Genomic DNA, 26574 nt, shown 5'->3' with positions numbered 1-26574 from the left:
GTACTTTTACTCTGTATGTGTACTTTTACTCTGTATGTGTACTTTTACTCATTATCTTTACTTTTACTCTGTATGTGTACTTTTACTCTGTATGTGTACTTTTACTCTGTATCTTTACTTTTACTCTGTATGTGTACTTTTACTCTGTATCTTTACTTTTACTCTATATCTTTACTTTTACTCTGTATGTGTACTTTTACTCTGTATGTGTACTTTTACTCTATATCTGTACTTTTACTCTGTATGTGTACTTTTACTCTATATCTGTACTTTTACTCTGTATGTGTACTTTTACTCATTATCTTTACTTTTACTCTGTATCTGTACTTTTACTCATTATCTTTACTTTTACTCTGTATCTTTACTTTTACTCTGTATGTGTACTTTTACTCTGTATGTGTACTTTTACTCTGTATATGTACTTTTACTCTATATCTGTACTTTTACTCTGTATATGTACTTTTACTCTGTATGTGTACTTTTAGGCAAGGCAAGGCAAGTTTATTTGTATAGCACAATTCGTACACAAGGTAATTCAAAGTGCTTTACAGAATAAGAAAGACATTAAAATCACACAAATCAAACATAAATAATCACAAATAATCATCATAAAATCAACATTAAAAGAGAAGAGTGCAGAATAAAAACCTGTCAGTCATATGCACAGCTAAACAGAACTGTTTTGAGTCTGGATTTAAACATCGTCAAAGTAGAGGCCTGTCTCACATCTTCAGGAAGACTGTTCCAAGTTTTAGCTGCATAAAATTTAAACGCTGATTCCCCATGTTTAGTCCTGACTCTGGGCACCAGCAGGAGGCCGATCCCTGAAGTCCTCAAATTGCGAGATGGTTCATATGGCACTAACATGTCGGAGATATACTTTGGACTTAGGCCATGGAGAGACTTATACACAAGCAGAGCTGCTTTAAAGTCTATTCTTTGAGCTACAGGAAGCCAGTGCAGAGACCTGAGCACAGGACTTATGTGCTCATACTTCCTGGTTCTAGTCAGGACCCGAGCAGCAGCATTCTGGATGTACTGCAGCTGTGTTCAGGCTCGTTTGGAGAGGCCAGTGAGCAGGCCGTTACAGTAGTCTAACCTACTGGAGACAAATGCATGGATAAGTCTCTCTAAGTCTGGCTTTGACAGTTTACCTTTGATTTTTGCAATGTTTTTTAGGTGGTAAAAAGCTGCAGATGTTATTGATTTGATGTGGCTGTTAAAGTTCAAGTCTGAGTCCATTATTACCCCTAGATTTCTAGCCTGATTTGAAGGTTTTAGAGAGAGAGACTGGAGGTGACTGCTGACACTTTCTCTATGTTTCTGTGGGCCAAAGATGATAACTTCAGTCTTGTCTGAGTTTAGCTGGAGAAAGTTGTTTTGCATCCACACACTGATCTGTTGGATGCAGTGGCAGAGTGAATCCACTGGTCCATATTCACCTGCTGCTAGTGAGACATAGATCTGAGTGTCATCTGCATAGTTGTGGTAAGACACATTATTGCTGCGTATTAACTGGCCTAATGGCAGCATGTAGAGATTGAACAGCAGGGGTCCCAGGATTGAACCCTGGGGCACCCCACAGGTCAGGGACATTTTATCTGATATACATTTTCCAATTTCAACAAAGTACTCCCTGTTTTCTAAATAGGACTTGAACCAGTTTAGTGCCGTACCAGAGATGCCCACCCAGTCCTCCAGTCTCTGTAAGAGGATCCCATGATCAACAGTGTCAAAAGCAGCACTCAGATCTAACAGGATCAAGACTGAGACTTTGCCTGCATCAGTGTTCAGGCGGATGTCATTTGTCACCTTGATAAGAGCAGTCTCAGTGCTGTGGTACTTTTACTCTGTATCTGTACTTTTACTCTGTATGTGTACTTTTACTCTGTATGTGTACTTTTACTCTGTATCTTTACTTTTACTCTGTATGTGTACTTTTACTCTGTATGTGTACTTTTACTCTGTATCTTTACTTTTACACTGTATCTGTACTTTTACTTTTTGCGCAAAAAACAACAACAACAAAAAAAAAAAACATTTTGGCTGCGTTTGTTGCACTGAAAAACTTGTGAGTGAGCTCGCATCTCCACAGACCTGACTCTTCTTGGGCTGTAGGACGGCCTCTTCCTTCTTGTTTCCATATAAACGTCATTCCTTTGTCTATATTATCCACAGTATGACATAAAACATATCTACCTCCACGGAGAACGTTCCACAGTATAGTTTTATCTCTTATTCCCATTGAATCCCGCTGAAAGTTCCACACTGTTGCTTTAAGTCCGCGTCTGTCACTGTGCGGTCACGCTCCATCACCAGAGACAAACAGCTGCCGGATCATAAAAGGAACTAAAACCCGTTATTAGCAGCACCTGGAAACGGTGTGAAGCTGATCTCATTTGCACCCACTTATTGTTTCCATATGGTTCTCATGTGTGACCTCTGCGGGGGGTCATTAGGCGCTTCCTCCGCAGCACCGGGGATACAGTGTGTCACATTCACTCATTAAAAACACATCAACTCCGTGTTTAAGCTGCATGTGGCTGATTATTGACAGCTGTGCCTCAGGTTAGCATTAGCATTAGCATTAGCATTAGCATGTACAAACGTTCCATTCCTGACACATTCAAACGCTCATGTGCCGTTTGTTTGGTGGGAAAAAGTCACCGGCTCCAAACAAAAACAAAAAGTTGTGTCCACTTTGACCCCCCGTGTGAGCCCGAGCGCAGAGGTCAGAGGTCAGAGGGTCGGGGGGTCACGCTCACAAGTGTCTCTGGTTAATATGGTCAAGCTGCATTAGGCTCAGGTTTGAGTGACAGGACGTGAGTGACAGGGAGTCGCTACGGTGGCCCCGAGGGACAAAACACATGAGGATATTAGCGAGAGAAGCTAATAATCGTCGTTTAAGAGATTTGACATGATTTAAAGGTTCTCAAGAGGTGCATTGTGGGTAATTCTGTGTTGTTCTGCGTTTGGGCTTGTGTGCGAAATCGCCGTTTTCACTTATCACCTATCCCCGCCCCACATTTAGACTCTGGATCCTGCTTAAAACTCAAAACATGACGTGAAAATCCATTATTTTTACTGATGTGACGTTTATGAAAGATTCGGCTCTTTAACGTGAACGGCTGGAACCGGATCTCGTTTTTTAGAAGAACCGATTCTTTTTCTGTCTTATTTTTGTGCATTTTTTGTTGCGATAAACGTTAAAAAAAAAACAGAAGAATCAGCACAAAAGCAGAGCAGGCGACAGATTTGAGCAGAAAAACATCAATATAACAGTAGGTAAGTAAGTCTAATTTATTTATTTACTTATTTATTTATGTTTTTATTTATTTATTTACTATAAAATATAAATGTAGAGGCCACGTGACCCTATGAAATAAAATCAGGTACTTAAATACTTTTTCTTCAGTAGATTTCTTCACTTTTTCGGTCTGTATTTGTACTTTTACTTCATTCTTCACTGGAGCTTTCAGAACATGAGGCAGCAGTGTGGCGCCCTCTGCTGGTGAGCACTGGTACTGCACTAAAGAGTCACAGGCTGAAACAGGCAGGTCAGACTAGAGTTTAGAGTTTATAAAGAGCTTTTCCATCTTCATGTAAACTCCACAGACATCGTCACGGTCGGGGGATTCTAACCTGCGACCTCCCGGTGATGGGGTGCACGGCCTCGCTCGCCTGAGACACAGACAGATGCCCCCGGTCATTACAGGACGGTCATTTCCTGCTCGGTGAGATGAGGAACAGCACCATTCATCTACTGCGCTCTAAAAATACTGAGCGGGACACACACACGAGCGGGACACGAGCCGTCCAAATGTCCAAATGTCCAGAAGAAGAACCCAAAATAGAAAAAAAAAGAACTTTTATTATCCGTGACGTCACTGTTTGAACCGTCCAGTCCCCAGAACAAAACAGTCATGTGATAGACTCTTTAGAATGATGTAACCTCAAGAAATTTGAGTAGAAATTAATAATAAAATAATAATAATAATACATTTTTTTATATAGCGCTTTTCAAGACACTCAAAGACACTTTACATAGATGAACAATTTTAAAAAGTACAAAGATACAAACATTTAAAATCAATACTCGTAATAATTAAAGAGGGTGGGGGCAGCGTTGGAGAAGGCTCTGTCTCTCCAGGTTCTTCCCAGATTCTCCCCAGATTCTCCCCAGGTTCTCCTCAGGTTCTCCCCAGATTCTCCCCAGGTTCTCCTCAGGTTCTCCTCAGGTTCTCCCCAGGTTCTCCCCAGGTTCTCCCCAGGTTCTCCCCAGGTTCTCTCCAGATTCTCCCCAGGTTCTCCCCAGATTCTCCCCAGGTTCTCCCCAGATTCTCCCCAGGTTCTCCCCAGATTCTCCCCAGGTTCTCCCCAGATTCTCCCCAGGTTCTCCCCAGATTCTCCCCAGGTTCTCCCCAGGTTCTCCCCAGGTTCTCCCCAAATTCTCCCCAGGTTCTCCCCAGGTTGTCCCCAGGTTCTCCCCAGGTTCTCCTCAGCTTCTCCCCAGATTCTCCCCAGGTTCTCCCCAGATTCTCCCCAGGTTCTCCCCAGATTCTCCCCAGATTCTCCCCAGGTTCTCCCCAGATTCTCCCCAGGTTCTCCCCAGATTCTCCCCAGGTTCTCCCCAGGTTCTCCCCAAATTCTCCCCAGGTTCTCCCCAGGTTCTCCCCAGGTTCTCCTCAGCTTCTCCCCAGATTCTCCCCAGGTTCTCCCCAGATTCTCCCCAGGTTCTCCCCAGGTTCTCCCCAGATTCTCCCCAGGTTCTCCCCAGGTTCTCCACAGATTCTCCCCAGGTTCTCCCCAGGTTCGGAGCTTGGTCCTACAGGGGAGGAAGAGGAGGTTTGCGTTTGAGGAATGGAGGGAGCGAGAGGGAATGTGGTGACGGAGCAGATCTGTGAGGAGGAGAGCTTTGAAAGTGATAAGAAGAAGAACTTTGAACTGAATTTGCTGAGAAATGTGGAGCCAGTGGAGGTTTTGGAGGCCCGGGGTGAGGAGGAGCAGAGTTTTGTGTGTGTTGCGGTTTATTAAGTGTGTTTGGGGGTGTGCTGTATAGGATGCTATGGCAGTAATCGATTCTGGATGTGATGAATGTGTGGATTAAAGTTTCTGCAGCTGAAAAAGTGAGTGATGGACGGAGGCGTGCGATGTTTTTGAGATGGAAAAAGGCAGTTCGGGTTATTTGATTCAAATCAGGGCTGTAGTCGACTAAAGAAGTTCTTGTCGGACTAAAGACGAGCGATTAGTCGACTAAAAAGGAGGCAAAAAACAAGTATTTATGTAGAAAAAACAACTAAGAGAAAGGAGAGAGGGAGAGAAAACTTACCTAGCAACCATAATGTAAACAAGAGCCACCAAACCTAAATCAAACACAAGTCATGATTAGACTGATAGAAATAAAGAAAACACCTTTATTTTGTTAAATCGATGTTTAAACCGCAGAAAAATGTGTTCTTTTTGAGTCAAATTTTAGATCTCACTACTTCCTGTATCTTTTTTCTCCGCAAACTGACACTTAACTGCTGTAAAATGATGGAAACTCGTCTTATTCACTTTAAAGTACCGTATTTTCTGGACTATAAGTGTTTTTTTTCACAGTTTTTCCGGGGGTGCGACTTATACTCAGATGTGACTTATATGTGAAATGATTCAAATCTATAATTATAACAATATAATAATGAATTACTATTTTATTATTATTATTATAACTTGCCTTTAAAGATAAAATGTCTGTGTGTGACGATGAACGAGCTACAGTCTCTGAGGTGTTTTAAGGAGTGACATAAGTGGCTCAGATGTTTCAGGTGTGCTGAGGTGTGTTTTATAATTAAAGATAAATCAGCGTTGTGACTGATCAGTAAAAGACATGTTTGATTTGAACATGTTTACCTCAGATCTGGGGGCAAAGGTCATGTTTATGGTATTTAAAATCTAAATCTTACAAACAGTTCTTTTAACTTGTGCAGAGACTTAAAGCTGCTCACACACTGGAACTACACTGATCTATTAGAACAGCAGAGGGCGCTGTTCCTCAGAGGTGACTCCATAAGTCAGGCCTGTTTGTTGTTGTTTGTTGGGTCTGGACCAGTGGTTCTTCTTGTTGGAGGGACTGAACCCACCGGTTTCATTTGCACTTTCACTGAACCCTTCTTTATTGAAAAATAAAATATTATTTTTAAATTTAAGACACATGTGTTTCACTGGTGAACAAAATGAACCGAGCATTAACATCACTGTGTTCAAAGAATAAAACCAATACAGTGTGTGAACTCACAACAAATTACACACACACCTTTTCACAAAGACTTGACCTTTTTTAACACTACCACACTGAAATTATTTTAATTTTTAACCTTTTGTATTTCAGTAATTAACTTATTGTATTTATGCTATTTATTATTTTTAACATTTTAACACACACACATCACCTAATTTCCATCAGGCTACAATAATAATTTAATAATTTAATATTTACTGCAGTGTGACTTCTGTTGTTTCCTTTGACAGACCAGGTCAGAAATGCTTCACCTTGGTCACTCTCATGTCATTTTCACAGCAAAGTCTGTTCCTTTTCTTCGTTTTTATGTCGTTTTATGTTTTTATGCTTGTTAAACCTTTCCTGCTTCGCGTCCCCTGACCGTGGTCGGGAGACACAGGGGAGAGCCGTCCTCTCCAGGGCCGAAGGGTCGCTCGTCCTTCGGGGTTTAACCCCCAGTTCTTTACCTTGTTGTTTGGAGTGTGGTGCGAGTTGAAAGACCACTCCAGTCTGCTGCTCAAGAGTTGGCTGCTTTATTAGCTCTGCTGCACCGTTAATACACATCAGTTGCACCGTCTTGTCCCCAGGACCACTGTAGACTCACACACATCTCCTCGCTTCTTCGCGGGTTGAAACTAAACTATATGCGCCACATGCACGCGCACGCCACCTCCCACTCACGCTCACGCACCACACTGAGCTAAAGCACATAAAAGCCTGACACACATCGCACAACATGCTCATTTAAGTCGGGTGGTACTTCGACAGACACATCAAAGGTGCATTTGTCGAATTGGGACACGGCCAGAATCTGGAGACGGTCACAGTCCAGGAATCATATGAGTCGAGTCTTGACCTCCACCGAACCCCTGAGACTGACTCACCCCTGGGGTTCGATCAAACCCACGTTAAGAACCGCTGGTCTAGACACGGAAGTAGTTTCCAGTCCCTCCACAGAGAACGAGCCACACACGGGTGACCCTGGCCATGGAGGCAAATGTTTAATATGTGTCACAACCCTAAACCCTAAACCCTAAACCCTAAACCCTAAACCCTAAACCCTAAACCCTACACCTCACGTGTCCATAAACTGAGGAGTCCAGGGTCAGATTGTTCTGTTTTAATAACATTCTGTTCAGTTTTATCTTGGTGAACTTTTATGAGTTTAATCTCAGACAGATTTTAATTAAACATCATCAGTTTGACATCAGTCCTAAAACCAGGTCCCTCCAAATAAAAACATGCAGCGCTCGGAGCCGTTTGAGCCTGTGCCTCCTGTCCTGTCCTGTAGGGGGAGCTGTGTCCTGTCCTGTCCTGTAGGGGGAGCTGTGTCCTGTCCTGTAGGGGGAGCTGTGTCCTGTCCTGTAGGGGGAGCTGTGTCCTGTCCTGTCCTGTAGGGGGAGCTGTGTCCTGTCCTGTAGGGGGAGCTGTGTCCTGTCCTGTCCTGTAGGGGGAGCTGTGTCCTGTCCTGTAGGGGGAGCTGTGTCCTGTCCTGTCCTGTAGGGGGGGCTGTGTCCTGTCCTGTAGGGGGAGCTGTGTCCTGTCCTGTAGGGGGGGCTGTGTCCTGTCCTGTAGGGGGAGCTGTGTCCTGTCCTGTAGGGGGAGCTGTGTCCTGTCCTGTCCTGTAGAGGGGGCTGTGTCCTGTCCTGTAGGGGGAGCTGTGTCCTGTCCTGTAGGGGGGGCTGTGTCCTGTCCTGTCCTGTAGGGGGGGCTGTGTCCTGTCCTGTCCTGTAGGGGGAGCTGTGTCCTGTCCTGTAGGGGGAGCTGTGTCCTGTCCTGTCCTGTAGAGGGGGCTGTGTCCTGTCCTGTAGGGGGAGCTGTGTCCTGTCCTGTCCTGTAGAGGGGGCTGTGTCCTGTCCTGTAGGGGGAGCTGTGTCCTGTCCTGTAGGGGGAGCTGTGTCCTGTCCTGTCCTGTAGGGGGAGCTGTGTCCTGTCCTGTAGGGGGAGCTGTGTCCTGTCCTGTCCTGTAGGGGGAGCTGTGTCCTGACATTTTTAAACAGGTACTTTTACTTAAGTAGATTTTTTCATGTGATACTTTTACTTGAGTAACTTTTTACCTCACTTTTACTTAAAGGGTACATATTTTACTGTGTTTCTGATCTGTTATGTCATTTCCTCGTCACAAACAGACCTGGAGTTGTGTTTTTGTGTTTAATTCACACATGTTCATCACACAAACCCTGTTCTTCTCTTAAACTAAAAAAACACTGTGTTCCACCTTGTGATGTCATCATGTGGCGATACAGGAAGTGCTCCACTGTGTTTTTAAACTCCACACACCTTCATTTACAGAATCATTTGGATCATTTCAGCCCAATCTGGAGTCGCTAATCTCTATTAAACAAAAGCTAAAACGCAGAGGTTCACTTGAAAACTACCACTTGATGACATCACAAGGTGGAATGCCGCATTTTGAGCTTTGGAGATGTGACGGACTGATAATAAATGAAACAAAACACAACTCCAGGTCTATTTTTGACGCGTTAACAGCTTTAAAACATGACTCAAACTTCACACTGGTGCATTTTGTGCTGCTAGCTGCTAACCGCTAACCGCTATAGCATCCTCGCTCAGTCTTATTTGTGTTTGTGTGTGTGTGTGTGTGTGTGTGTGTTTCCTGGCTGTAAACCTGATGTGTATTTTTGCATGTTTGCTAACAGGAAGTGCAGAGCAGGATATGTGTCTGAGTCTAAGTTTAGACGCAGCAGCAGCAGAGTGAGCCTCTCCATGGATCTGGACGGTAAGAACTCACTTTCACTTTGTGCTTTTTATAAAACAAATGTCACACGTTTAACTGTGGAGGTTTGGTCTGTTTTTTATGTATTTTTTTCTGTTTTATTGTGTATTTTTGACGTGTGGATGGACTCACAGCTGCTCCAGAGTCAAAATGTTATAACGACGATTGAAAAATGTCATAATATTTGTAGTTTTTAAAGTTTTTTTTGTAGTTTTTTTTATCTAATTTATTTTTTTTAAGTGATTTTCTTACAATATAATACAAAAGTGATTTTCTTATGATATAATACTCACACTCTGACACTGAAATGCACCTGTAACTGCTGATTTTTATGAAACAAAACGAAATGAAGCAGGTTTAAACAAAAAAAGAAAAAGAAAAAAAAGAAAAAACATAAAAAAATGGTGTGACTTATGTAACACAGAGATATTCAAATGTGCAGTGAACAAGTCCAAAGCTCCACAGGGAAAAGAGACACGGCCCGTTTCAGGTCGTGTGACAAAAACACGACGGGGATCGAGAAAAAAGATGAAAATGTGTAAAAAAAAAATGTGTTAAAAATGTTTGAAAACTCGTCTCGTTTGTGGTGAAAAAGTCAGAGTGAAACATAAATCCTGAATGGAGCCGTTTAAGAGGAACAAACACAGAGGAACAAGCAAATCAGCCCCGAGCCTCGTTTACACATGCAAATGAGCCTCCTCTGCATCAAATGAGCCTCCTCTGCATCAAATGAGCCTCCTCTGCATCAAATGAGCCTCCTCTGCACCGTCTGAGCCTCCTCTGCGCCATCTGAGCCTCCTCTGCACTGTCTGCTGCTCCTCGTTTACACATGTGAATACACCTCCTCTGCATCAACTGAGGCTCCCCTGCATCATCTGTCACTCCTCTGCATCGTTTGAACTTCCTCTGCATCACCAGGGACATGCAAACACACAAGGACGTCCTCTACATCAGCTCACCCTCTTCTGCATCATCTGTTTCCTCTTCATCCTCTGCTCCTCTTCATCCTCTGCTCCTCTTCATCCTCTGCTCCTCTTCATCCTCTGCTCCTCTTCATCCTCTGCTCCTCTGGGGTTCGTGCCTATTTTAAGTTTATTTTAAGTTTGATCGATGCATGTGTGTGTTTTATCTGAGTCGCTCCTGCCGCTTCCTGTCACTTCCCACGGCAACCACATCCGCACAACACACACACACAGACACACACACAACACACACACACACACACACCCCCACACACCCACACACACACAGTAAATGACACATACCTCCTCTTTAATACCACATAGAGGAAACAACATTACAACAGAGATCACAAACCTGACCCTTAAATGTCTCTTTTTTTTTGTTTTTTTTTTTACGTCTAAACAAACAGTCTAAGTTGTCCCGAGTCCTGGATTTGTCCCCGGGGCCCCTCCCTGGCCCCTGTGTTCTGTTTGTGTTCCCCTGATCCCTGAGCCCGGATCAGGATCAGGATCAGGTCTGGTTCTTAAAGCCCCTCTGGTCCTCAGGGCTCCACAGTCCGCTCGGACCTCACCTCTGACCGAGCGCCTCCTCCAGACTCCACCGAGCGCAGAGAGCACCCCAGGAACCAGCCACCCGCTCAGGACATGTCCTCCCCCAGCCAGCACGGGGGCACCACCAGGAGCACCATGACCCCCGACCACAAGAAGGTACGACAAGAAACACAGACAACACATGACAACATACGACAACACACGACGACACACGTTTGATTATCCTCATCTTTAAATGTCCTGAATCACACTAAATCGTCTGTTGTAGCTTTAAGTCATGTTATAATGTTGTTTTCTCCTCAAAAATAGACCTGGAGTTGTGTTTTGTTTCATTTATTATTCGTCTGTTACATCTCCAAAGCTCAAAACGCTCTGTTCCACCTTGTGATGTCATCAAGTGGTAGTTTTCAAGTTAACGGCTACTTTTTTTTACCTTTAGTTCAGTAGAAATCGGCAACTCCAGGACTGAAATGATCCAAACGATTCTAGAAATGAAGGTGTGTGGAGTTTAAAAACACAGCGGAGCACTTCCTGTATCACCACACGATGACATCACAAGGTGGAACAGAGTGTTTTCAGTTTGAGAGAAGAACTCAGTCTAAATCCCCAGGGTCCACAGCTCTGGGACGGTCCAGATGGAACGAGGGAACGCTAAAAATGTAAAGACCTCACAACAAGTACAAGCTTTTTACCGTGTTTTTTTTTACGTAAATGAATCTTAAAGTGACACTAAAGAGCTGCATCTGTACTCTGCTCGCCTCATCATAGATCTGATCTGTAACCATGGCTTTGCGGGGTCCGTTGCGTGAGATAAACACACGTATGCCATTAAACGTACCCATCTATCATTAAACATAATCTATTCCTGAGAAAACAAAAGGAACATTCTAAGCTCTGCAATCAACATCTCCACACATGCACCTACTCCCCGGAAAAGTTACACACTGCACTTTAAACACACTCGGACGCACTCGGTTGCTTAGCGTCGTAAATGGTAAATGAGGACGTTAGACGAGTCCAAAGTCCAGTGAAGTTCTTCTGTTCGGTCTGAGTCACTGACGCTCCAAAGCTCACACAGGGATTAGCTTCAGCATTAGCATTAGCATTAGCATTAGCCCGTTAAGTCTCAGCTGTGACAAGGGCCCTTTGTGATTACATAACAACAAACTGTTACACCACACCAGTGCAGTATGGGTAGTTTTCATAATCTAGAACAGACGCGTCAAACTCAAATTCACACTGGGACAAAACTAAAAACGAAGACAAATTCACGGGCAAAAGTCAATATTTATTCGATTTTTCAAACTTTAATTTTGCTTAAACACAAAATCTGGAACAACTCAAGCCTCATATTACAAACATGAGAGATTAAATTTGAAATAAAAGGCACAACAGTAGTATTTATTTCTTATTTAAATAGATAAAACAAATTACGTCTCTCTCTATAGCATTTCATTTGGCTGAGGTGGCTAGCTTGGTTGATGACTAGCTTGGTTGCTAATGAGTGTCAACAGTCGCGTACTTGCAGTGTACTAGTAAAGCATTCTGGGATTTGTAGTATAAGTGGTACGTGCGCTGTACACCGGCAGGCGAGCTCTAACGCGCACTTGATATGATCTCACGGGCCAAATATAATCACACCGCGGGCCAGATTGAGCCCCCGGGCCTGAGTTTGACATGTGTACTTGAGGATGTTGTCAGGTGTCCAGATGGAGGCGCAAAAGAGCCAGTTTTTCCTGTTGATTACGTTGTACTTTGCCATGAAATATCCAAAAATTTCACTAAAACGTAGTTAAAGGGCCCTGAAAACACTCTGTTCCACCTCGTGATGTCATCGTGTGGTGATACAGGAAGTGCTCCGCTGTGTTTTTAAACTCCACGCGCCTTCATTTCTAGAATAATCTGGATAATTTTAGCTGAGGAATTATCAATCTCTGCCAAATAAAAGGTAAAAGGAACTTGATAAAACTACCACTTGATGACATCACAAGGTGGAACGTCACATTTTGAGCTTTGGAGACGTTACAGACAAATAATAAAGTGAGAGTCAAACATGTGTGAAGGAAACAAAACACAACTCCAGGTCTGTTTTTGATGCGCTAACAACGTTCTAACACGACTTAAACCTCCACAAGAGTCTAGTTTTTTTCTACTTTTTCATTTTGTTGAAGTTCATATTTGTACTTCCTGGTTGGACGCGGGCGGCTGATGCGACACGAGGAAATACCATGAACGTTACTTATCAACCATAATGTAAACAACGGCCATTTTTGGATGGAGTTTTCCGTGTTGATGACGTAGACAGAGGGATTCTGTTTTACATCTCGCCACTTCCTGTATTTTTGTACTTTGCTCCTTTCCACAAACTGTCACTTAAAGCTCCTGTATGACACAAAACTGACTCTTTTGAGCTTTAAGTCACGTTCTACTGCTGTTATCTCCTCAAAAACAGATCTGGAGTTGTGTTTAACCCTTTATTATTAGTCTGTAACATCTCCAAAGCTCAAAACGCTCTGTTCCACCTTGTGATGTCATCAAGTGGTAGTTTTTTCAAGTTCCTTTTACCTGTTATTTGGCAGAGATTGATAATTCCTCAGCTAAAATTATCCAGATTATTCTAGAAATGAAGGTGTGTGGAGTTTAAAAACACAGTGGAGCACTTCCTGTATCGCCACACAATGACATCACAAGGTGGAACAGAGCATTTTCAGTTTGAGAGGAGAACTCGGCCTAAATCTGCAGGAACAAAACACAACTCCAGGTCCGTGTGTGACGAGGAAACGACATTAGAACAGATTTGAAAACAGCGTAACATGAGCCCTTTAATATTTAGCACAGTTATTATCCCACGAAACAAAGTCGGAACTAGAAAAACATGAAAAACTGTCAAATGTATTCAGTCTGTCGAGGTTCTATATGGACTACAGAGACTTTTTAAAGCTTCACAGAGAATCAGTGCAGTGTTGACTTGTTTGCACCAGACTATACGTCGCTCTGGAGTATAAGTCGCACCAAAAAACTGCATAATAATGAAGAAAAAACATATATACGTCGCTCTGGAGTATAAGTCGCACCAAAAACTGCTTAATAATGAAGAAAAAACATATATAAGTCGCTCTGGAGTATAAGTCGCACCAAAAACTGCTTAATAATGAAGAAAAAACATATATAAGTCGCTCTGGAGTATAAGTCGCACCAAAAACTGCTTAATAATGAAGAAAAAACATATATAAGTCGCTCTGGAGTATAAGTCGCACCAAAAAACTGCATAATAATGAAGAAAAAACATATATAAGTTGCACCCCCGGACAAACTATGAAAAAAGTGACACTTATAGTCCAGAAAATATGATATTCTATATAATATTTTAGCTTCAAAACTTTCCCAAATTCTTTTTCCACTTTCCATTTAACCCAAAGAAAGCGCGGTTTATCTGCCTTTACAGGAAAAGGTGGGCGGGGCTGAATAAGGTCAATATTTAATCGTTGTCTTGTGTTGTGCAGCCCACCCCCGAGGCCCTGAAGGGGGCGATCCAGCTCGGGATCGGGTACGCTGTCGGGAACCTGAGCTCCAAACCCGACCGGGACGTGCTCATGCAGGACTTCTCTGTGGTGGAGAGCGTCTTCCTGCCCAGGTAGGACATGTCCCTGATGTCCACAGGGAGGTGGTGGAAGTGTGCACATGTTCACTTCCTGTTTGGTTAACTATGTCCATTTACATAAACAGTCTATGATTTCAGCATTGAATTGTGCATTGTGTGGTTTATTTGAGTATTTAGTTTTTATACTTGTTCAGATTAGTTTTTTATTCTCACAGATTCTTCATTTATTCTTACACGTCGTAACTTTTAGACAAACATCAGCTGATAAAAACACAATAACTTCTCATATATTGTGATACCTATAGGAAATGGAGTCTTCCTGTTTGAACTACAACCACTGAGCTTGTTCCGTGTGCGTTTGTGTCGTCATATGTGTGTGCGTTTGTGCGTTCATGTGTGTGTGCGTGTGTGTGTTTGTGTGTTTCAGCGCGGGCAGCAGTCTCACCCCTGCGCACAAGTTCCCAGACTTCAGACTGAAGACGTACGCTCCTCTGGCCTTCCGCTACTTCAGAGAGCTGTTTGGGATCAAGCCTGACGACTACCTGGTGAGTAAGCTCCGCCCACTCAAACCCCACCTGTGCTGAGAGCGAGATATCAAAAACACATGTACGCTAGTCCACAGAACTCGCTCAGGTTCTCCAAATACAATCGTTCTATGCTCACCATGAGTTACCGTGTCCTTAAATCTGTTTTTTCTAATTTTAAAACACCTGTAATTCCATAAACGCGACATAGAGACGTTTAAGTCGCTCCGAGACACGTCAGGTCCTTGTTCAGTCCTGGTTTAGTCCTGGTTTAGACCCAGTTTAGTCCCGGTTTAGTCCTGGTTTAGACCTGGTTTAGACCGGGTTTAGGCCTGGTTTAGTCCTGGTTTAGCCCTGGTTTGGTCCTGGTTTAGTCCTGGTTTAGTCCTGGTTTAGACTTGGTTTGGTCCTGGTTTAGTCCTGGTTTAGTCCTGGTTTAGACTTGGTTTGGTCCTGGTTTAGTCCTGGTTTAGTCCTGGTTTAGTCCTGGTTTGGCCCTGGTTTGGTCCTGGTTTAGTCCTGGTTTAGTCCTGGTTTAGACTTGGTTTGGTCCTGGTTTAGTCCTGGTTTAGTCCTGGTTTGGCCCTGGTTTGGTCCTGGTTTAGTCCTGGTTTAGTCCTGGTTTAGACTTGGTTTGGTCCTGGTTTGGTCCTGGTTTAGTCCTGGTTTAGTCCTGGTTTGGTCCTGGTTTAGTCCTGGTTTAGTCCTGGTTTAGTCCTGTTTTAGTCCTTGTTTAGTCCTGGTTTGGTCCTGTTTTAGACCTGGTTTAGTCCTGGTTTAGTCCTGGTTTAGTTCTGTTTTAGACCTGGTTTAGTCCTGGTTTATTCCTGTTTTATTCCTGTTTTAGACCTGGTTTAGACCTGGTTTGGTCCTGTTTTAGACCTGGTTTAGTCCTTGTTTAGTCCTGTTTTAGTCCTGTTTTAGACCTGGTTTATTCCTGTTTTAGTCCTGTTTTAGTCCTGTTTTAGACCTGGTTTAGACCTGGTTTATTCCTGTTTTAGTCCTGTTTTAGTCCTGGTTTAGTCCTGGTTTAGTCCTGTTTTAGACCTGGTTTATTCCTGTTTTAGTCCTGTTTTAGACCTGGTTTAGACCTGGTTTGGTCCTGTTTTAGACCTGGTTTAGTCCTGGTTTAGTCCTGTTTTAGTCCTTGTTTCGTCCTGGTTTAGTCCTGGTTTAGTCCTGTTTTAGTCCTGGTTTAGTCCTGTTTTAGTCCTTGTTTCGTCCTGTTTTAGTCCTGTTTTAGTCCTGGTTTAGTCCTTGTTTAGTCCTGGTTTAGTCCTGTTTTAGTCCTGGTTTAGTCCTTGTTTAGTCCTGTTTTAGTCCTGTTTTAGTCCTGGTTTAGTCCTGTTTTAGTCCTGGTCTAGTCCTGTTTTAGTCCTTGTTTAGTCCTGTTTTAGTCCTTGTTTCGTCCTGTTTTAGTCCTGGTTTAGTCCTGGTGTAGTCCTGTCTGTTTCCCCCAGTGACCACTAGGTGCCGCTCACACTCAGCCAGGTAGCATCTCCTCTATCATAAAAGTTCCACAGTGGAGCTTTAACATGTAAAGTCCTGCCCGTTCCTCTCGTTTTTGCAGTACTCTCTGTGTAAGGAGCCCCTGATCGAGCTGTCCAACCCCGGGGCCAGCAGCTCCTGGTTCTACCTGACGAGCGACGACGAGTTCATCATCAAGACCGTCCAGCACAAGGAGGCCGAGTTCCTCCAGAAGCTGCTCCCCGGGTACTACATGGTGAGAAAAACGTCACCTCCTGATACTTCAAATACTTTTACACTACTCAAGGGCTGCTCGGGACCACAGTCTGCTGTACGAGACATCATTTTTGTCAGCAAAGACGATCCATTTTTGAACCGAAATGAGGGCCTTAGACATCATCTGTAACTCCATCCTCGAACCCAAAGCAAACAAAGGAAACAAAGAGAACAACAGAGCTAGCCAGGATGCTAATAGGTGTGAAATCACTCACTAGGGGCTTGAAGGAGCAGCTAAACGCCTTCACTCCTACGACGTTTTGTCCAGTTGCAGATTTGATTTTTCTTCAGATACTATTACACCATCTGTGGGTATTTTATTTTTAATTTTTAATCACTACGGCAACGGTCTGAATGTTCACGCTGCAGAATTTGAGGCCATAGTTTCAGACGGATGTTTAAGTCTATGACAGGTTTATTGTTTTTATTGCGTCGACAGAGCAGACGTCAAATTTTTATGCCTGTTATGCCCCTTGTGGACAAACCCGTAACTACAACACATCTACAATCTGCCATTAAACTGCAAAAAAAACACCCATTTGTGACCTTTGACCTCAGGGTGTGTTGCTCTGATGCATCTTAATTGTGTAATTCTCACTGATGGAGCTGTTTCCAGAGGATTGTTATGTGACTAGTCCAAGATTAGCCCGTTTCACTTCGCTCTCGCAGGATTAGCTTCATATTAGCCTCATTGTTTACAAGAATAACAGTCCTCTCTCTCCTCTCTCTCCCCTTCTCCTCCTCTCCTCCTCTCCTCTCCTCTCTTCCCCTCCTCTCTCTCCCTCTCTCCCCTTCTCCTCCTCTCCCCCTCTCTCCCCCTCTCTTCTCCTCCTCTCCCCCTCTCTCCCCCTCTCTTCTCCTCCTCTCCCCCTCTCTCCTCTCTCTCCCCCTCTCTTCCCCTCCTCTCTCCCCCTCTCTCTCCCTCTCTTCCCCTCCTCTCCTCCTCTCCCCCTCTCTTCCCCTCCTCTCCCCTCTCTCCCCCTCTCTCCCCCTTTCTCTCCTCTCTCCCCCTCTCTCCCCCTCTCCTCTCCTCCTCTCTCCCTCTCTCCCCTCCTCTCCTTCTCTCCCCTCTCTCCTCCTCTCCTCCTCTCCCCCTCTCTCTCCCCCTCTTTCCCCTCCTCTCTGTTTCTCACTCTGCCCCCCTGTACACTCTGTCCCATCCTCCCCCCCCCCCTCTCTCCCCCTCTCTCCCCTCCTCTCTCCCCCTCTCTCCCCTCCTCTCCTCCTCTCCTCTCCTCTCCCCTCCTCTCCTCCTCTCCCCCCTCTCCTCCTCTCCTCTCCCCTCCTCTCTCCCCCTCTCTCTCCTCCCCTCAGAACCTGAACCAGAACCCTCGCACTCTTCTGCCTAAGTTCTACGGTCTGTACTGCGTGCAGTGTGGGGGCGTGACCCTGCGTCTGGTCGTGATGAATAACGTTCTTCCTCGCGCCCTGCACATGCACTACAAGTACGACCTGAAAGGCTCCTCCTACAAACGCCGAGCCAATCGCAAAGAGCGCGCCAAAGCCTCGCCCACCTACAAAGACCTGGACTTCAGAGACATGCACCAGGGAATCTACCTCCAAGCGGACAACTACCAGGCCCTGATGAGGACGCTGGAGCGGGACTGTCGGGTGAGACGCGCAGAGACACGAGGGGACGACACGAGGGGACGGCACGAGGGGACGACACGAAGGGACGACACGGGGGGACGACACGGGGGGACGACACGAGGGGACGACACGAGGGGACGACATGAGGGGACGACACGACACGAGGGGACGACACGAGGGGACGACACGAGGGGACGACACGGGTTTAGTCGGGATTCAAAACATCTTTATTTAAAACGATTTAAATCAGAACTTTTCTCCATGTTTCAGTCGTTTCTTCTCGTTGAGTCTCTGAAGTTTTATTTGGACTGATTCATGTTTGAGTTTAATCTTTAATCCACTATTTTCAAGACGCCATTTTGTCGATCTGCCCCCGTTTAACCTCCACCTGTGACACGCCCACTCTCGTCTCCTCTTTCTTCTCCTCTTTCGTGTCCTCATCTCCTCGTTTCCTCTCTTGTCTCCTCCAGTCTCATCTCCTCGTCCTCATCTCCTCATTCTGGTCTCCTCGTTCTCATTTCCTTTCTCGTCTCCTCTCTCGTCTCTTCTCTTGTCTCCTCTCTCATCTCCTCGTCTCCTCTCTCATCTCCTCATCTCATGTCCTTGTCTCCTCTCTTGTCTTTCTTCTACTCTCTCATCTCCTCGTCTCTTCTCTCATCTCCTCGTCTCTTCTCTCGTCTCCTCTCTCGTCTCAAAGGAGACAAGGAGATGAGAGAAGAGACGAGGAGATGAGAGAGGAGACGAGAGAGGAGACAAGAGAAGAGACAAAAGAGGAGACGAGAGGTCTCTTCTCTTATCTCCTCTCTTGTCTCCTCTCGTCTCCTCTCTCATCTCTTCATCTCCTCTCCTCGTCTCCTCTCTCATCTCTTCGTCTCTTCTCTCCTCTCTCGTCTCCTCTCTCATCTCTTCATTTCATCTCCTCGTCTCCCCTCTCCTCGTCTCTTCTCTCCTCGTCTCTCCTCTTCTCTCCTCTCCCATTGGACACCACAGTTTTCTAACTTTCGCTCAGTCGCAGTGTTTCATTTATTAAGTTTAAATGTGTAAATTATAAACGCCGCTGTAATGAAAAGCTCAAACTCAGGAGCATTACGTCATGAAACACAAATACTCTTACATAAGTATTTGTGTTGTGTTTTTGTGCAGAAGTTTGTAAATGAGTCACAAGTTCTGACTAATCTCATTAGTGTAAGACGCACACAGGGACATTCCACACATACTGTACACACAAACACTCACATCTAAACAAACCAGCAGCAAACACACAATCTGAACATCTGCAGATAATCTGAACATAACACGTCACACCTCTGATTACACAACTGTTTAAAGCCTCAGTATGTAACTTTTTAACCACAAAATAGACTCAGATAAAAGCAGTTTTTGTTTTTGTTTGTTTTTTATTTTGATTCATTATTGATTGCACTGAAAAACATGCATCCTTATTCTGTGTGGGCTCGCATTTCCACAAACCTGACTCTTATTCAGCCCGGTGGACGGCCTGCTCCTGCTCGTTTCCATGGATATGTTGTTTCTTTGGCTATAATATTCCACAGTGTGGTATAAACGTCTCTATCTCCATGGAGAATGTTCCGAAATATGGCTTTAACTTTCTGTTTCCATGGTTTAGTCCTGGTTTAGTCCTGGTTTAGTCCTGGTTTAGACCTGGTTTAGTCCTGGTTTAGACCTGGTTTAGTCCTTGTTTAGTCCTGGTTTGGTCCTGGTTTAGTCCTGGTTTGGTCCTGGTTTAGTCCTGGTTTAGTCCTGGTTTAGTCCTGGTTTAGTCCTGGTTTAGTCCTGGTTTAGTCCTGGTTTTATTTCCGACTCTTCTGATGTTCACCTCTGTGGGGGGGGGGGGAGTACCTCACTGGAGTCATTTGCATGTGGTTTGATGTTTTTACACAGTGTGAGTCTGGAGGTTTGTGTGTTTGTGTGTGTGTATGTGTGTTTATTTGTGTTTATGTGTGTGTTTATGTGTGTTTGTGTGTGTGTTTATTGTGTGTGTGTTGGTGTGTGTTTATTGTGTTTATGTGTGCGTCCAGGTGCTGGAGAGCTTTAAGATCATGGACTACAGTTTGCTGTTGGGGGTCCACGTCCTGGAGAAGCGTCCTCTCCACAGAGGGACACGTCCTGACAGTCGTAAACAGAAGGTGCTCTACTCCACGGCCCTGGAGTCCATCCAGGGGACGGTCAAGGACCCGGAGCCTGTGGCCGACGACGACACGTGAGAAGCACACACCAGAGTGACCCGGGACAGATCTGTTTATGTGGGACATTTATCTGTTTACACGACCGGACACAAGTGTGGACAGTGTTTTATTTGTGTTTCTACTTTATTTCTGTGACACTGAAGATTCTCACTGAAGGAACAAATTTAAGAAACTACTCAAATAACTCAAAACGGCTTTTATTTATTTAGTTATTTCATTAGTTAGTTGTTTATTTATTTAGTTAGTTAGTTGTTTTTTTTATTTTATTTTATTTTGTTATTTTATTTATTTAGTTAGTTAAATAGTTAGTTAGTTGTTTATTTATTTATTTATTTAGTTAGTTGATTTTTTATTTAGTTAGTTGTTTATTTATTTTGTTATTTTATTTATTTGGTTAGTTATTTAATTAGTTACTTATTTATTTTGTTAGTTTATTTAGTTAGTTAGTTGTTTATTTAATTAGTTAGTTGTTTATTTATTTTGTTAGTTTATTTATTTAGTTAGTTGTTTATTTAGTTAGTCAGTTGTTTATAGTTAGTTAATTTAAATCTTTATTTTTACATGTATTGGAGCACTTTGTTTCTTTTTCCGGGGCGTCCTGTTTACTTTCTTTACTCTTTGCTTCAAACCCTGATTTGAACTTTTGACACGTCGGTAAAACAAAAAGCGGCAACTCTGAGAATTTTAATTTAAAAAAGTTGACAGATTTTAATTTTTCTTTTACTATTTTCATAACTCCAGTAAATTGGGGCTGATGAGACGAGGGTAAAGTTCACACAGATCACTCATTTTAGACATATTTTTGTGATTGTTTTTTGTCTGGTTTTGCTGAATTTTTTTGCTGTATTTTAGAGAATCTTAAAGGTCGATGTCACACTATTTTCTGACCCGGATTTGTGTTTTTTTTTTGTTTCACTCACATGTTTAACGCATAAATTAGAACACGACTTAACGCTCACAAGAGTCCAGTTTGTGTGGTACCTCTAACCCTGCTTTCGGCTTTTATTTCAGGCTGGGAGGGATTCCTGCCAAACACAAAGATGAAAACCTGCTCATCTTTTTAGGAATCATCGACATCCTGCAGTCGTACAGGTGAGGACTGTATTCTAACAACATTCGTTTTGGCTCCCCCTGCTGGTCTGGAAGAGTACTGCACTAGTCTTATTTTCTCTGTGGTCACTTTTGTTACTTGTTTCTCAAATTAGCCGTGTTCACGTGGCAAATTTTGGGTTTGGGAGATAAAATTCACGCTACTCTTCACTCTCTCCATCCCGTTTACTCGTTTATGCAAAAATGAGTGGAAAAAATGGACAGTCCTGCACTTTTAAAACTTGACAAAAGCGTGTTTCTTATTCTTCCCAGGCTGATTAAGAAGGTGGAGCACTCCTGGAAGGCGCTGGTGCACGACGGGGTACGTAAATATTCACTCCTCGTTCAAACGGTCACTGCGGCTTCGTGCTCTCAAGTGTGAAATGTGCTTTGCTCCAGGACACGGTGTCGGTGCACAGGCCGAGCTTCTACGCAGACAGGTTCCTCAAGTTCATGAGCTCGACGGTGTTCTGGAAACTGCAGCGTGAGTCCTCCCCGTCACCCCTGTCATGTCTCACCCCTGTCACGTCTCACCCCTGTCACGTCTCACAAGTGTCACGTCTCACCCCTGTCACGTCTCACCCCTGTCACGTCTCACGCGTGTCACGTCTCACCCCTGTCACGTCTCACCTCTGTCATGTCTCACCTCTGTCACGTCTCACCCCTGTCACGTCTCACCCCTGTCATGTCTCACCTCTGTCACGTCTCACCCCTGTCACGTCTCACCTCTGTCACGTCTCACCCCTGTCACGTCTCACCCCTGTCACGTCTCACGCGTGTCACGTCTCACCCCTGTCACGTCTCACGCGTGTCACGTCTCACCCCTGTCACGTCTCACCCCTGTCACGTCTCACGCCTGTCACGTCTCACCCCTGTCACGTCTCACACGTGTCACGTCTCACACCTGTCACGTCTCACCTCTGTCACGTCTCACCCCTGTCATGTCTCACCCCTGTCACGTCTCACTCCCTTCACGTCTCACCTCTGTCACGTCTCACCTCTGTCACGTCTCACGCCTGTCACGTCTCACGCGTGTCACGTCTCACCCCTGTCACGTCTAACCCCTGTCACGTCTCACCCCTGTCACGTCTCACACCTGTCACGTCTCACCCCTGTCACGTCTCACGCCTGTCACGTCTCACCCCTGTCACGTCTAAAGCCTGTCACGTCTCACCCCTGTCACGTCTCACCCCTGTCACGTCTCACCCCTGTCACGTCTCACGCGTGTCACGTCTCACCCCTGTCACGTCTAACCCCTGTCACGTCTCACCCCTGTCATGTCTCACACCTGTCACGTCTCACCCCTGTCACGTCTCACGCCTGTCACGTCTCACCCCTGTCACGTCTAAAGCCTGTCACGTCTCACCCCTGTCACGTCTCACCCCTGTCACGTCTCACCCCTGTCACGTCTCACGCGTGTCACGTCTCACCCCTGTCACGTCTAACCCCTGTCACGTCTCACCCCTGTCATGTCTCACACCTGTCACGTCTCACCCCTGTCACGTCTCACGCCTGTCACGTCTCACCCCTGTCACGTCTAAAGCCTGTCACGTCTCACCCCTGTCACGTCTCACCCCTGTCACGTCTCACCCCTGTCACGTCTCACGCCTGTCACGTCTCACACGTGTCACGTCTCACCCCTGTCACGTCTCACCCCTGTCACGTCTCACGCCTGTCACGTCTCACGCCTGTCACGTCTCACACGTGTCACGTCTCACACGTGTCACGTCTCACCCCTGTCACGTCTCACCCCGTCACATCTCACGTCTCACCCTGACTCTGTTACACTTTCACCTGTCCCCTGGTTGACTCCTCCCTGTCACTCGGTTGACTCCTCCCTGTCACTCGGTTGACTCCTCCCTGTCACTCGGTTGACTCCTCCCTGTCTCCTCCTGCACCTGTCACTCAGTTGACTCCTCCCTGTCACTCGGTTGACTCCTCCCTGTCTCCTCCTGCACCTGTCACTCGGTTGACTCCTCCCCCTCACTCGGTTGACTCCTCCCTGTCTCCTCCTGCAGCTCTGCGAGGCGCCTCGTCTAAGAGGAAGCGCTCTCTTCACGTCGCTAAGTCTGCGTCGCAGGAGGTGCTGTGCAGTCACACTGAGGAGAGAAGGAGCGACAAGAAGGCCCAGAGTCTGGAGCAGCTCGAGTGCGACTGTGAGACAGATGAGATTATTTTATTCCTCAAAGAGTCGATCGGAGCTGAATAATGGTCATTTTGTGTCTGTGCAGTGTCCGTCTCTGGTCAACAGCCCGACCTCCTGCCCAGACCCACAGTTTCCTTCCTCTGCAGAAACGACAGGTGGGTCAGAATAATATTAAAGCTTTAAAAGAATGAGCCTGATAAAATCCTCCAATAAGAAACGTTTACTTCTTCTTGAGACACAGATTACATTTTTAGATTGACTCGTTTAAGCACATTCCCCCAAAAATAGTATCCAAATGATAAATGTGTTGGGTTTTAGACAACATCCTGGGGTTAATATTGTTAAAATGCAGGTAGATTCAGTTCTTGTCACTAAAAGATCAGATCAGATTAGCGGTTATTTGTGGTAAATATTCATCATAGTTTTACATCAGTTACGTTTGTAGAAATAAAAAGTTGAAAAAAGAGGAAGTAGAGCTGAGAAAGGTTTTTTTTTTTTTGACAGTTCAAAACCTTTTTTAATAAAATAAAGGTGTTGTAATTTATTTTTATCAGTATAATCATAGACTGTTTATATAAATGGACGTAGCTAACCTGATAGCCGCTACGTTCCAAACAGGAAGTGATCATGTGCGCACTTCCTGGCTCCAATTCAATTTCTATTGAAAAACCTCTCCCAGACTCGTCATTTTGGTCTTAAATGTTTTTATTAACCCGCTCTACATGATCCTGGGGGGTTTGTTCTGAGATATTTTGAGTTTATTTTATTTATTTTTTTGTTATTTTGAGTTCTTTCTTTTTCTTTTGAGTTTTTTTTTCTTTTTTTTTTTGTTATTTTGAGTTTTTTCTTTTTTATTTTGAGTTGTTTTTTTAAACTTTTTTTTGTTATTTTGAGTTTATTTTTTCCTTTATTTTATTTTTAGTTCTTTTTTTTCCTTTTCAGTTTATTTTTATTTATTTATTTTTTAACTTTTTTGTTATTTTGAGTAGGGTTTTTTTGTTTGTTTTTTTTAGTTATTTTTTTGTTTTTTGTCTCTCTCTCTGTCTCTGCTGCTGTCAGACTCATTTTGGTCTTAAATGTTCGTATTAACCCTCTACATGATCCTGGGGTTTTTATTTCACTTTTGTGTCTGTAAATCCAGATCTGAACATTAAAAACCTTCTTCTTTGAGGTCGAGGTCAAACTGAGGCAGTATCTTTCGTCCATTTTGACGTTATCCATGTTTCCGTGGGATTCCTCTTCAGTCTGAGGTCAAACGTTTGGATTATTGACCCCGGCTTTGACTCTGTTCGCAGTGAAGCGCGGCGTGCCTCCAGCTCCACCATCGCCCTGGACGCTCCTCTGGCCTCTCTGAGCTGCAGCCAATCAGACGACGAGCTGGACGTGTACCTGGTGAGACGCCGGTGATGTCACACTCTTACAATCACTGTTCACTCTGTTTACTCCACTGTCCTAACCTGCAAATGAATCATCACACCAGGCCGATTTACACCTTCAGCTCCTTCAGATTTGATTTAGTTTAGTCTTATTTTTGTGTTTCTTTATAAATACTTGTGTTCTGCCTCCGCTGGTGTTTGGGAATGAAACACAGACGACACAGTTTCTCCAGTAAACACCAGGAATCTTCTCGCCGTTTTGGACATTTAACCTCCTGAGACCCGGTGTCCTCATCTGTGGACAACGTGTGAGCGGGAACGAAAGGCGGGATCTTCACTGTGGCCTGTGCCCCGCGGTCGCAAGGGGCGGCGAGGGCCTTTATCACTGCTTGCAGTTTAAATTTTTTGTCATTTTTATTATATTTTTGTTATTTTGAGATGTTTTTTTTTTTTTTTTTTTTTCTTTGTTATTTTGAGGGGGGGTTGTTATTTTGATGGGGTTTTTTTTGTTGTTTTTTTGTTTTTCTTTTTTTTCTTTGTTATTTTGAGGGGGGGTTGTTATTTTGATGGGGGTTTTTTTGTTGTTTTTTTGTTTTTCTTTTTTTTCTTTGTTATTTTGAGATGGGTTTTTTTGTTATTTTTAGGGTTTTTTTTGTTTTTTTTCTTTGTTATTTTGAGTTTTTTTGTTTTTTTGTTTTTGTTTTTTTTCTTTGTTATTTTGAGGTTTTTTTTTTTGTTTTTTTTGTTTTTGTTTTATTCTTTATTCTTTGTTATTTTGAGATGAGGTTTTTTGTCATTTTGAGAGGGGGGAGGTTTGTTATTTTGAGGGTTTTTTTTGTTTTGTTTTTTTTTTTTTTGTTTTTTTTCTTTGTTATTTTGAGATGAGGTTTTTTGTTATTTTGAGGGGTTTTTTGTTGTTTTTTTTTCTTTTTTTTGTTATTTTGAGGGGTTTGTTTTTTGTTTTGTTTTTTTTCTTTGTTATTTTGTGCTAGCCCGTTAGCTCTGTCCATTTACATAAACAGTCTGTGGTCCGGACAGTTCCTCTTTAAGTTACTTTGACTTGAGTTGAGTTGTTTTTTCCAAATAGAGAAAAAGGAGAAGAACCAAACTGAACCCAAACCTCATGTCTTGTTTTCCAGTGATGACCATCGTGTGACCCCCTGACCCTCGTCCCAGACCCTCGTCCCAGACCCTCGTCCCTCGTCCTTCTCAACACTACAGACCTGGGGCCCCTGTGCTGCTGTGGCCCCGGGCTCCTCGTCCCCCCCGTACCCTCGTCCCCCCCGCTGTGCAGAGTCTGAGTGGCTGGTTCACCGAAGACAAGGAGACGTAGAGAAAAACAGATATTTATAGAGAATGTGCCGCAGTGTTTGAGCGAAGTGAAGTCTGAGCCGCACTGGAAAAAACAGCAACTTTAGTGATTTTGAACTGGAGCTTTAATCCAGAGTTTGTTTATCTGAGTTTGACAAATCAGGATCATCAGGTGATTTTAGAGACAAGAGTAAATGTGACATCGATATGGGCCATAGAGAAAGACAAATACAGATCTGTCACCGGACAAAATATATCTGCAAATCAAATAATAATAATAATAATAATAATAATAATAATAATAAAAATAAAAATATAATAATAATAATAATGATGGACTCAGACCTGAACTTTAACAGACACATCAAATCTGTAACATCTGCAGATTTAAACCATCGACTAAACCAGGGCTAAACCAGGACTGAACCAGGACTGAACCAGGACTAAACTAAGACTAAACCAGGACTAAACCAGGGC

The 26574-nt window shown here is 44.0% G+C and overlaps 1 protein-coding gene across 1 annotated transcript; it reads left to right on the top strand.

Annotated features, from left to right (window-relative positions):
- The first annotated feature begins 8928 nt into the window (after nucleotides 1-8928).
- Nucleotides 8929-26349, top strand: pip5k1ba (phosphatidylinositol-4-phosphate 5-kinase, type I, beta a). The gene is made up of 14 exons (XM_033976201.2): nucleotides 8929-8999; nucleotides 10505-10666; nucleotides 14014-14144; nucleotides 14539-14656; nucleotides 16206-16358; nucleotides 17693-17989; nucleotides 20008-20189; nucleotides 21187-21267; nucleotides 21538-21586; nucleotides 21664-21748; nucleotides 23283-23420; nucleotides 23496-23565; nucleotides 24706-24813; nucleotides 25926-26349. Exons 2-14 carry the CDS (start codon nucleotides 10604-10606, stop codon nucleotides 25948-25950), a joined length of 1500 nt encoding a protein of 499 aa, XP_033832092.2. The 5' UTR covers nucleotides 8929-8999; nucleotides 10505-10603; the 3' UTR covers nucleotides 25951-26349.
- The last annotated feature ends 225 nt before the right edge of the window (nucleotides 26350-26574 follow it).

Source organism: Periophthalmus magnuspinnatus, chromosome 12 (genome assembly GCF_009829125.3).
Source record: "Periophthalmus magnuspinnatus isolate fPerMag1 chromosome 12, fPerMag1.2.pri, whole genome shotgun sequence".
In the NCBI taxonomy this organism is placed as follows: Eukaryota; Metazoa; Chordata; class Actinopteri; order Gobiiformes; family Gobiidae; genus Periophthalmus; species Periophthalmus magnuspinnatus.
Note: the sequence above shows the minus strand (reverse complement) of the source record. Positions and strands in the feature narration are given on the sequence as shown.